Source organism: Conger conger, chromosome 1, assembly GCF_963514075.1.
Source record: "Conger conger chromosome 1, fConCon1.1, whole genome shotgun sequence".
NCBI lineage: Eukaryota > Metazoa > Chordata > Actinopteri > Anguilliformes > Congridae > Conger > Conger conger.
The window spans coordinates 82,941,025-82,954,283 of NC_083760.1; the positions used below are offsets into that span (position 1 = coordinate 82,941,025).

The window sequence follows — 13,259 nt, forward strand, 5'->3', positions numbered from 1 at the left end:
CATTTTAAACTTGTTAGGGAAAAATGCCCTTTTTAACATTTCACAGGTGAGCATCGTCTGATGGAACAGATCCAGTAAATACACAACAATAGCTATTCTTCTCTTTAACTTTCGTATTTATTTGCAAAGAAATGACAGAAAGTGAGAAAGCTTACTGGCTTTCTGATTTGCATCAGACACAGTAAGACTCTTATACACACTTTTCCCAAAGGGGGGGGGTTTTACCAAAACAAAAAGACATGAAGCTGGCCACAAACATTTTCAGTATTTTGTCTTCTGAATACCCCTTGTTGACCTTGCTGTAAGACCAGAATGTGCTAGCTGAGAAGCAGAGACATTAAGGTCAAAGGGTGTCTGTCTGCTGGAGAGAGACAGAGAAAGACTCATAGTAAGCAGTTAATTCGGAAAGTGGTCTAATAGTAATAAGGATTATCACTGAAAGGTTATTTGTATTCACGTGATTGTCTTTATGTTAACACACATTGTCAATTAAGAATCAATTGAGAAAATTACCCTTACACACTACATTTTAGTAATTTGGCAGAATAGTTAAAAACTGAATCAAATCAATATTTTTTGTGACCACCCTTTGGCGTTAAACCTGCGTCACTTCTCTTAGATAGCCAACGCTGTCCTGCAGTTCTATAAGACAATCAGCTTGCCACAGTAACTCTGCAGACTTTGGTTGGTTCCTTGCCTCTGATCTCAGACAACCTTGATCAAGTTTTTATGTAAAAAGTAGTCAATTGCTTACAGTAACATGTTACTTTTTAAAATTAAATACAAAAATATCTCTGGAAAATGAATATTTGGAAATCTCAAATGTGTTATTTTATAGTACTGTATATATATATATATATATATATATATATATATATATATATATATATATATATTATTTCTTAAATGTAAGCTGTGAGTATGTATTGCAGCAGATCCATTACTATTGAATATTTTCTTTGAGATAATAAAGGTTATCATATCATAGGTTAAAAACCAATAGCTGTCTGGGTTGGGAGGGAGTACCGGCTGTGGCCACCAGGGGGGGGGTGCTTTATTACCTTCACCTGGTAGTCATTAGTGCCAGCCAGGTACCTACCCTACTGGAGAGTATTTAAAGCTCTCATTTTCCATTGGTCTTTGCTTCGGTGTACACTTACGCTCTGTCACCCAAGCTGGTATAGCACACGGTAGACTCTGGTAGTTGAGTCGGTTATTTTGTTCTGGGTATCGGTTCTTTCTGAGCCTTTTTCGAATCGCAAAACTATCAATATAAGTAAGGAAGGGGTTCTGCTCACTGGCAGTGTGCCTTATGCGAACACCTTCCTTGGGGTTGAGTTTCCTTGTTTACTTTTATTTTTCGGCTTGTGTGAGTCCGTGGGTAAGGGACTGTGTCCCGGGTATGTACTTTTATTTCTAAGTTTTCTGGAGCTGCGACTCCTGGCGTTTTATTTTCGGTGCCTAGTATTTTACACTAGGTTGTACGTTTATTTTGGGTTTCCCCCCGGTTCGGGGTTTGAGTGCTCACGTTTATGCACTCTGTTTTTTGTTGTTATTTCTTCGCCCTGGTTTTGATGGGTAGCTTTATTTTTTGAGCCGTTATTTGGGGCTCTAATTTGTTCGGAGCTGTCTCCTATTGTACCACGGTCTCTGCTATTCCCCTTATATCTTAGATGCAGTAAGTTACATTTAGCTAAGCAAAACTGTGGTCAGGGGTTGATTAGGGGATCACCACTCTTACAATATATAGACATACAATACATATACTGTTGAAAGAATGTCAAAGGAACGATCCATTTTGAGTATACCTTTAAACACCCAATAACCACCGTCATGTGACCTGAGTTCATAAGTTCATAAGCAAATTGGGGGGAAAGGGGATAGTAGAGAGGTAAACAGTCCCTGAAAGAGTCTGAGTCTGATCTCCAGTGTGACGACTGGAGCGGTTTCTTCCCTTATATGTCACTCAGATAGTATGTCTGCTCAGCAAATCCTGAATCACCTGCATTCACCTGCAATGTCACTATTTACTATGTGCTCACTTTGACTAATGTACTTTTGGTAATGATGATATGTAATGACTATTTTTAAGAAGAAAAGCTTAAAAAAAGAACAGGGATTGCTAATTAGCCTTGGCTAGAAATACTAGATGCAACACATGTGTCATGCTATTGTAACCTGTTAGAATTATCTCTGCATTGTCCCTGACAAATAAACTAATAAATAAAAAATGTAAAAATGTAAAAATATTTTTCAATCTTATAATCAATTATTTTAGTCATAAGGTACATCATGTCATCAGGTACATGTTTGGTTGATTCCAAGCGAAGGATGTTGATGCTTAAGGATTGCTATCCAGACAGAATATTTGCTTGTTAAAACACAGGAAATGCTTGCACATTCAAAGAGATACTGTTTGCACACTGCATAATCAGCGTCGGCCCAAGGTTTGTGAAATGAGAGATGTGGACGCTTTATTTTCATGTTTGATGTTTTCGAACTGTGCTGTAGAGAACGCAGTCTTCCGTCACTGTCGATGCTGGTGGCCTGCAAGGAGGAAGCAGCTGATTTAGACTCTATTAAAGTCACAGACAGAATCATATTTAATCAAGACAACGCTGAGCCGTTGTCTCCTTCAGGCACAACGTGCTAGATGAAGTTCAGCTACAGAAGTACCCTCAGGAATTCTGCCTCAGACAAATATTTTATATATTTGAACTTTGGACAGCATCAAACAAACAACCAAAATATGAATGTTCTCAAACAAACAAGCCAAATCTTGCAATACCGTTTGCAGTAACAAAAAGTGTACAAAAACAACAATAAAAATATCTAAAACCGCCATCTGGCTTTCAACAATTACAATAATTATCAAATCATGTCACCTGTAAATATTATAAATATTGAACAACTTTGTACAGATGAGTGTGTGTTTTTTCAGGAACTAGAGAAAAAAGCTCAATTAAATTAGGCCTTTCAATCCCACAATGTAATGCAAATTCCGAGATAATTCAGCTCATTCAGCTAACTTGCGGCTAATTACCTGTGTTGCGATATTTATGGTTCACTTTTAAAAAGTATACATAGGAAGAGCCTTTGGTTCTTGACTTCTTACCCTTTTCATATACATGTGATTTTGGATGTGTTTGCCTGTTATGGATAAGTATTGTCCTTTACCCAGTACATTTTGCCATGCTGACAAAGGTTTATGACAAAATGCATTGATTTGAACAAAAAATAATGTATTTCTTGTATTCAGCTCATACTAATCAAAGTGAGTAGGAAGCTGAGTGGTGTGAACTGCTGCATGGGAGAGTTAATTTCAATAATTTTGTCCCTTATTTTCCTTCAGAGGTTTGGGCTTCCAGTATTGCCTATACTTTTGTTCCATTTTTGGAAAACTAAACGGCTTTAAACCCTTTCTTTGAGTTCTGCTGTCTGAGCAGCCTGTAGCGTAGTGGTTAAGGTAAAGGACTGGGACACACATGGTTGGTGGCTCTAATCCCGGTGTAGCCACAATAAGATCCGCACAGCCGTTGGGCCCTTGAGCAAGGCCCTTAACCCTGCATTGCTCCAGGGGAGGATTGTCTCCTGCTTAGTCTCATTAACTGTACGTCGCTCTGGATAAGAGCGTCTGCCAAATGCCAGTTATGTAATGTAATGTAATGATCACCACATGAGCAGTGGCCACCTCCAGCCCTGCATCACACAGGAGATATGGCTCTTGCCATTAAGAGCAGAGATGCATGTTCACTACAGGGGACATAATAGAATTGCCAGGTCTTAGAAGGTTAATATTTTCTTCTGTGCTTGACGTGATGAGCTGTAACAGATGGACTCAGATATTCTGGAGTCTCTGAGATACTATTTTGTCATTCGTTTCCAGTATCTGTTTAGTCAATGCTTACATGACCAGGTGTTACAGATTTGTATTAAATGGTTTATATAGCACCTTCATCCAAAGAGCTGTACAATTGATGCTTCTCATTTATTACATTTACATTACATTATTGGCATTTGGCAGACGCTCTTATCCAGAGAGACGTACAGTTGATTCGACTAAGCAGGAGACAATCCCCCCTGGAGCAATGCAGGGTTAAGGTCCCAACGGCTGTGCGGATCTTATTGTGGCTACACTGGGATTCGAACCACCAACCTTGGGAGTCCCAGTCATGCGCCTTAACCATTACATTACAGGCCGCCCACACATTCACCCATTCACACACCAACGGTGATTGGCTGCCATGCAAGGCACCAACCAGCTCTTCAGGAGCAATTGCAGGTTAGGTGTCTTGCTCAAGGACACTTTGACACACGCAGGAAAGGATCGAACCGGCAACCCTCCAACTGCCAGACGACCGCTCCTAGCTTCTGAGCCAATGTCGCCCAAATTACAGATTACTTTACCGTGGCTTAAAGCAAGAAAAACTTTAAGCCCTACATTATTATATTACAGATGTCATTTGCTTTTGTACCATTTATTTTTTGTACATGCTGATGTAAGTATAACAGATGTGCATGTACTATGATTGGAATCTCAACACTTGTTTGAGTTTTTTTCTTTTCCAGGGGACAGCCATCTCAGGTTTCCCCCACTGAGACCCTCTACTGGTCTATCCAGTGAGGGTCCTTCTCCTGCTGAATCTGAAGAAGCCTCTCATAGGCTCCAGTCAGAGAGCTGTCTGTGATAAAAATCTGCTGGAGAGATATGCAGCAACAGAAGGGTGGACACAGCGACAGACAGCACAGGTGGTGTAGTGGTGGGTTATTCTCACCTGGGGCCAGCACCGGAGGGGAGGAACTGGACGCTGGCATACTGAACCTCATCCTCACTCTGAGGGCAGCACACAGTGGAGTATAGAAGCTCTACTTGGTTGTGTGTGTTAGAAGGTTGTACAGAGGAGTAGAGGGGAACTTCACCGTTTCCTCTGTCTGTACACAGGGTTTCAGTGTGACTCATTGGCGTCCCTGAGACGTTGCTATAAATGGGGCCTTTATTCCCCTACAGGGCAGAGGAAAGAGGCAGGTGAAGGGTTGTCAGCGTTCACCAGTCACAAACAACCACATCAGCCGCATTCGTAGCTACATGTTTTTGCTGTCATGGTCTGTATCTTAATATCAAATATCAATATGAAATGTTCAGCGTAAAAATATAGTTTTAAAGGGTTTGGTGCCATTCAAAATGAAACGGGACAGGGCTCCCTTGATATCTGGTGAAGAAATAAAAATATGCTTTTGGGCCAATAGGAGTGATTTTGATGGAGCAGGCCACATATAACATATATTATGTCTGAAATAAGTTTTTTGATTGACTTACCTCCCTGTCCCCTTCTGTGTGCACTGTCACATTTGTTGATTTTCTTCTCCTGCTTAATTTAAAAGAAGCAGGATGAATCCATCATCAGAGCAAAACTATCAGGACCTATCTGCAGAGCAAAACTATCTGGATCAATCTTCAGAGCAAAACTATCTGGATCTATCTGCAGAGCAAAACTATCTGGAGAAAACAACTTCAGAGAAACACTGAGACAAAACCTTCTGGTGCAAGTAGCATTTTGCATTTGTTTGAATGATGTGTATTGCCAAGTATTTGCCGCCAGTATTTTTTATTTTTCAAATGTCATTCCATCACAGGAAATGAGCCTGCACATTTAAGGTTGACAGTACAATAATCCCGAATGACTGATGAGACAAGCACGAATCCGACAACAGAGGGGGACTATGGCATCAGCATGAGGCAATGTAATTAGCATATGACAACACCATTCTACAGAAATATGCTAGTTTTAGCCTGTGGACTGCGAACAGTGACACATTTTCAGTCACGTACCTCACCCAGACAACACCAAGAAACACAAGAGCCACAATGGCACCGACTCCCACAGCTGCAGCCACAGCCACAATCTGACCTCCTGAACAAAGTCAGAGAGATGAACCAGTGTCAGTTCAATCATTTTGAATTTCACACCTCACCAAGGTCTGTCAATGGAAAGTAATAAATGTGTAAATATACCCCTCAAAGCCAACCAGCATTTAATGCACGTCTGATTTTTAAGCTAGGCTGATGTCCTGACACTTTAAGAGATGCTACTCGATCATATATATGGTTATCTGGTTCAGATTGTAGTCTCACTATCATGGTTAGCATTGCATTGTAGCCTCATGATCAATATCATATGAAATATCATATCAGATATGTTCTGGCATTACCTTGCACTGTGGCCAGTAGAGCAGTAGAGTTCTGAGGTCCATGTTTGTTCTCTGACACACAGTAGTAGTGTCCACTGTTCCAGGATCTAAAGTTAGAAAGCGTCAGACTCTGTCCTGATCCTGCCTGCCAGACTCCAGTTTCATTCTTCTTAAACCAGGTGTAGTTCTGCACTGGTGGGTTGGCATCGCTGCTGCAGGTCAGAGTCACTGAACTGCCCTCCACTATTTCACCAGAGGGGCTCACTGATACTGAGGTGTTCTTGGGAGGATCTGAAATCAATGGAAAAATGTCTTCAAATCCAACTAAATTCACACTTTGAATTGTATGGCAAACAGCTGCATTACCATTTTCTCATATTATCTACCTGTACATATTATCTGAAATGAGCTTAAGGAACAACATGCACAGTTATACTTAATATTGCACATATAGCCCTTTATAATATCAAGAAATGAAGCACAGAAGAGAATAAGCTATCGCTTTCTTTCAGTGAAGCTTTCATCTAGCAAAAGCAGTGAATTTTTCAGTGTCTACGTGTCTGCCTTTTCATGTTCATAGTGGTCCTAGGGACCCCAATGTAGGCTTTTGCTGGATTTCTTTCCAAACGCAATTTTCAATCCCAGAAGTTTAGCTTTTAATTTTTTCAATTGACTCGTTTAGATTATTTACTTGTTTAAGCAACATTATGTAAGAGATACCCATGCATGCCATGAAGAAAAAAAATTGAATGTTATCATTATGCAAATATATATCATATATTTCAAATGATTACATTCATTCATTCATTCATTATCCTAACCTGCTTATCCTGAACAGGGTCGTAGGGTTGGCTGGTGCCTATCCCAGCATACATTGGGCAAAAGGCAGGAATACACCCTGGACAGGTCGCCAGTCCATCGCAGGGCACACACACCATTCACTCACACACTCATACCCATGGGCAATTTAGACTCTCCAATCAGCCTAACCTGCATGTCTTTGGACTGTGGGAGGAAACCGGAGTACCCAGAGGAAACACGGGGAGAACATGCAAACTCCGCACAGAGAGGCCCTGGCCGAAGGGGATTCGAACCCAGGACCTCCTTGCTGTGAGGCGGCAGTGCTACCCACTGCACCATCTGTGCTGCACAAATGATTACATGAAGAGGTAAAATAAAATAAAAAATATAAAATAAAAAAAGGTTTCACTGATCAAAGACTGCAGCGAATCAATAAAGTAAGTGTGGACACATGGCTCCACAATGAACAATTTGGAAGATCCTGAAAAATGGACTGAACCTGACAGTCATTGCTCTGATACACAGCAGGCATTATTTGCATTGAGTTTGGCTTAGCCAGCACAGACAGGTGACATCAAGGTATCAAGATATGGACAAGGTATCAACCTATCATTCCTTCAAAATCTAGTCTCTTTCTCTGTCGATTCCTTCCATATATACTGTCACTGTTGCAGGTCAGCTACATGACATCTAAATTTTAGAGTTCTGGATACTGGTGTGAATATATTGGTGTGTAGAAGCAGACACAACACAGACAACTGACGGTACTCACACTGAACGTTTATGGTCTCAGTAGTAGAGTTCTGAGTTCCAACCTGGTTCTGCACCTCACAGTAGTACTGTCCACTCTCCTGAGAGAGGATGTTAGTTATGGTGTGATTCAATCCAGATTTTCTCCGTGAGGACACAGCTCTTTTCTCCTTAAACCAGGTGTAGTTCTGCACTGGTGGGTTGGCATCGCTGCTGCAGGTCAGAGTCACTGAAATGCCCTCCACTATTTCACCAGAGGGACTCACTGATACTGAGGTGTTCTTGGGAGAATCTATAATCAATAGAAAAATTCCACCAAAATTTTCAGTCACTGGGTTGTATCTCATACAGCTGCACAGCCATTTACTGTCCTGCTTCTTGGTAAAAAACATAGATTGTTAGGATTTCAAACATAACGGCAGTATTTTGATGAAATGATTTTTTTAGCATGGTGAGTTTGCTTTGTTCATTAAAATGAACAAATTGTTCAATTGTTCAATTAATATACATCAACACCTACATGTGGTAGATGCGTCTGCCCTGTGCAAACTCATGACTACAAATGTAATAATTAAGATACTGTATGACTGTATGATCTGGCTTACTCATCATTGCGTCTAAATTTCTTCACACAGTTTCAGCCCCAGTAATCCAGTTTGACTGGATTAGTCAGTGTTTTACTGTTGTGAACTCACCCACAGACACAAAAGAGATGACTGACTTCTTTCTGAAGCTGAGATAGACTATACTGATATACTCACACTGCACATCGAGAAGTTTTGGAGGAGATCTGTGTGTCCCAATCCAATTTCCTGCCTCACAGTAGTACTCTCCAGAATCCTGCCGTGTGATGTGTTTAATGGTGTAGCTTGCCTCTGGTCCTCCTGTCGCTGAGGATACAGTTCTATTCCCCTTCAACCAGGTGTATCTGTTCACTGGTGGGTTGGCATCGCTGCTGCAGGTCAGTGTCACTGAACTGCCCTCCACTATTTCACCAGAGAATGACACTGTGGTGCCCTGAGGAGGATCTGAAAGAGAAAATAATAGTTGCTGCAGTTTTATATAAATGTCACACTTACTCAATTCAGTTAAAGAAAACCCTCAGTGTGTTCATAACCTCAGTTTCCCCAGCATATCAGGGTTAAAGTACAGAAATGAATGTTCAGCATTAGGATTTTAGGTATATTTGGGGGCCATACCATCACTTCCAGGACTCCTTGTTCTTCTTAGTGCTGACGATAGTTCTGAATGACATTGGCTGTATGTTTTCTGTCATTGCAGAATACATTTGGGGCCAATCAGATGCCTCCCTGAAGGTGTTGCATGATGGATAGGTATCTGCCTGTACTTCTCAGCATTGAGGAGACCATTAATACTGACCAAATCCCCAACTCCATTTGCAGAAATGCAGCCCCAAACCTGCAAGGAACCTCCACCATGCTTCACTGTTGCCCTTCGGCGAACAAACTGCCTCCTGCTACAGCCAAATATTTCAACTTGACTCATCCGTCCAGACAACCTGCTGCCATTTTTCTGCACCCCAGTTCCTGTGTTTTCGTGCATAGTTCAGTCGCTTGGCCTTCTTTCCACATCGGAGGTATGGCTTTTTGGCCGCAATTGTTCCATGAAGACCATGTCTGACCAGACTTCTACGCACAGTAGATGGTTTCTGCCAATTCTCAGCTGATGGCACTGCTGGACATCTTCCCATTGCGAAGGGAAGTAAGCATGATGTGTCTTTCATCTGCTGCACTAAGTTTCCTTGGCCGACCACTGTGTCTACGGTCCTCAACGTTGCCTGTTTCTTTGTGCTTCTTCAACAGAGCATGGTCAGCACGTCTTCAGCAACCTCCCCTTGGAAGCAGTGTTTGGCTGTTCCTCACCCAGTTTTAACCCTCCTACACAGCTGTTTCTGTTTCAGTTAATGATTGTGTTTCAACCTACATATAAAATGATCATTAGCTCCTGTTTGGTATAATCACACACCTGACTATATGCCTACACAATCCCTGACTTTGTGCAAGTCTACCTAGAAGAATTGATGCTGGTTTGAAGGCAAAGGGTGGTCACACCAAATATTGATTTGATTGAGATTTTTCTTCTGTTCACTCACTTTGCATTTTGTTAATTGATAAAAAAAAGCTATTTTTGACAGCATTCTTACTTTACAGCATTGTTTCTATGTACAACCTGTTGATTAAGGCTGACATCTTTAGTACCTGTGGCATTTGGAAAAATATAATCTACTGTACAGTGATGGCAACATCAACAATACTGTGAACACACAAGTCTTGTACTCACAGTTCACAGTAAGAGCCACTGCAGGGGAGGGGAGATGCCCATAGCCTTTTACAGCACAGGAGTATCTGCCTCCATCTTCACTGCTGGCTGTGAGCTGGTGTGTCTGGGTGGTGAAGGACAGAGGAGATCTGTCCCTGTACCAGGTGAAGGCTGGGAGGCCAGTCAGAGTGCAGGTGGTGCTACAGGTCAGTGTTACACTCTGTCCCTCTGTTACTGTGTCAGGATACATTATCACCCGTAGAGCTGCAAACAAGTGAATACTGTGAACAGGCATTTCTCCCTTCCTCAATCTTCCACTTGTACTTGTGCGAGAAGAATGCTTTTAGTAAGAAAAAATTAAAATAATGACCTGTAACTTCTAATGTAAGACCAGGTCTACCAGTATATCTTGAATCTTCACGGTTAGTCAGGAACCTGAAGTGATATGCTTCTCTATCACTTTCTCTCAGTTGGTTTATTCTAAAAGTGCAGTTATTTTTCTTATTCCCAAGGTACTCCACACGGTCAGAGTACTCTGGATCCAGGGACAGGTCATCAAGCTCCGGTATAGGGTTCTGGTGAATGAACCAGAATGTTTTCTGCACTGTGTGAGATTTGGGATATAAGTAACTGCAGCGCATGTCTACTGAAGACCCCTTTAAGCCACAGATTGTCTCAGGGGTGTAAGTCACTCTCCATCCATTTTGGCCTAGAACACCTGAAAAACACACACACACAGACACTGCTCAGAAATGCACATACACACAGTAGTATAGACAACATTACAGCCCATGGATTCAATTCACAAGCATACACTGTATTTACAACTGGACCAAACTTCTTCTCCAAAAATCCAATAATTGCATACAGTAAACAGCTCTGATCATTCTGTAAAACCAGAGATATTTCCATCATGCCTCTGTTTCAGTTTCAAAGCTAGGTGTGACGAGGAACTTCATCTTATCCATTCTCTCTTTTTATCCATTCTTTTTCTATTTCTCTCTCTTCTGATGAAGAAGAGAAATTGCACTGCTCAAAGTAAATGAACATACTGCACATTATGGAAATGATATGCATTCCTGTGCCAGTGAGAATGAAAGGAACCAAAATGAAAACATATTTGGAGACATAAACCATTTACCTGACACATAGAGGAGGATTACCAAAACGGTTTTGAAGAGCATGGCTGGACCAGACTGAAAATGTTCATACAAATACAAATATACAGGTCATGATTATTCTTATTCACACCGCAAACATGAAGAACAGGAAAGAACACTGTGTACTCTATATAACCTCATTGTAACAGATGCTACACAAGAACACATGGGAAGTACTCTATATATCCTCATTGTAACAGATGCTACACAAGAACACATGGGAAGTACTCTATATATCCACATTTTAACAGATGCTACACAAGAGCACACAGTGAGTACTCTATATAGCCTCATTGTAACAGAGGTTACACAAGAACACACAGTGAGTTACTGTGCTGATAAAGCCCCTAAATGCTCAGGCTTAGATGACTACTCGGTGAGGACTGATCGTTGTCTGGAATAAACAGCAGTAATTTAGGCCAGAAATGTACTTCATTTTCAGATTTGATCGCTGTTTAATCTTCTCACATCAACAATTATCCATCCATCCATCCATCCATTATCTTAACCCGCTTATCCTGAACAGGGTCGCAGGGGGGCTGGAGCCTATCCCAGCATACATTGGGCAAAAGGCAGGAATACACCCTGGACAGGTCGCCAGTCCATCGCAGGGCAAACACACCATTCACTCACACACTCATACCCATGGGCAATTTAGACTCTCCAATCAGCCTAACCTGCATGTCTTTGGACTGTGGGAGGAAACCGGAGTACCCAGAGGAAACCCACGCAAACACGGGGAGAACATGCAAACTCCCTGGCCGACATGGATTCGAACCCAGGACCTCCTTGCGGTGAGGCGACAGTGCTACCCACTGCACCATCTGTGCCGCCCATCAGCAATCATATTGGAACATAATTCAAATAAGTTAAATAAGTTAAAACACTTACTTGCTGAGAGTGTGGATCTGGGGATCTTTTCTAGTGGTTTTCTAATGAATCATGAGTCTTGAAAATCTGACAAACTTCTCCTTTTTCAAGTCATGCTTATTTTTGGCATTTCACGGATGGCTAAAGAAATTAAACTTTGCTTTGCATATGTACGCCTTCACAGCTGGGTAATCGTCAGTTCTCATTACCTCTTGCTGATATGGAGATTATATGAATTTCAATGAAAACAGTTGCTATATGTTGTTTAAAATGTATATAATGAATGGAATAGCACTTATTTTTAGAAGCATAATTCCAGATATTGCACATAAATAAGTCCATAAATCCATTCAAGGGAGACCTTTGTTTCATTCACAGATCTGAAAATCACACAGTTGTTCTTCAATTTTAAGTTTCAGTTCATTTTAAGTATCTGTAGATAAATAAATATTGTCTTTATATGAGATATCATAAAGCAGTGGGTAAAAAATATACTTCCAGTGACATGTCTAAAGCGAAATTGCATTGCAACTGAGAATTACAGCCACTCTAGTTATCTGCTAGTTAACCATTGCTAATAATTAGGCTAGGCTAAAAAGGTTCTGGAATTCAGTTTGTGTTCATGGTTCGTTCAATTTTTCTTAATTTTGCTTTAATTGGTTAGCCAAATATTAGCCTGATTTACTGTTTTGTTCGAAGTGGTCTTGTCGGAGTCTTTGTTTCATGATTTTATTTTATTTTATTTATTTAGTATTCAATTAAGTTGAAATTGAATTTTCATAATTCAATCTGTGTTTCTTCTTTTGGGTCATTGGCATATGCTTAATTTAACCTTCTTAACGTGTTAGAAACCCACACCTTTTTTGTTAGCGGGTCAAATTTGACCCATGATTTATCTTTGCCCAAAAGACTCACGTAAACAATGATTATCATCCAATATTGTTCTTTACCTCATGACATCTGTGGTGCTACGCGTCAAAATTGACCCATATAGATCTACATTACATTACATTATTGGCATTTGGCAGACGCTCTTATCCAGAGCGACGTACAACAAAGTGCATACCCATAACCAGGGATAAGTTCGCTGAAAGACCCTAGACCCTAGAATTTCAACTGCTACCTGTACAACAAAGATAAGGACGAGGGCCCTTTTTTTTTTTTTTGAGAACAAAGAAACAAAGAAACAGAGCAAAAGTGACCAAAGTT

The 13,259-nt window shown here is 40.8% G+C and overlaps 1 protein-coding gene across 3 annotated transcripts; it reads right to left on the bottom strand.

Annotated features, from left to right (window-relative positions):
• Nucleotides 1–1,795: 1,795 nt before the first annotated feature.
• On the bottom strand, nt 1,796–12,285 carry LOC133126868 (B-cell receptor CD22-like). Of its 3 annotated transcripts, none has more exons than XM_061239334.1 (11): nt 12,072–12,285; nt 11,162–11,216; nt 10,391–10,738; nt 10,042–10,284; nt 8,502–8,768; nt 7,763–8,032; nt 6,211–6,480; nt 5,831–5,912; nt 5,318–5,366; nt 4,776–5,002; nt 1,796–2,547 (listed from the first exon to the last, which is right to left on the bottom strand). In XM_061239334.1, the coding sequence occupies exons 2-11, from the start codon at nt 11,202–11,204 to the stop codon at nt 2,481–2,483; spliced, it is 1,866 nt and encodes a 621-aa protein (XP_061095318.1). In that variant the 5' UTR covers nt 11,205–11,216; nt 12,072–12,285; the 3' UTR covers nt 1,796–2,480. The 3 variants fall into 3 exon arrangements, with proteins under 3 accessions (XP_061095318.1, XP_061095308.1, XP_061095326.1); XM_061239324.1 differs by having other exon boundaries at nt 5,318–5,369; XM_061239342.1 differs by lacking the exon at nt 11,162–11,216 and having other exon boundaries at nt 5,318–5,369.
• Between the last annotated feature and the right edge of the window lie 974 nt (nt 12,286–13,259).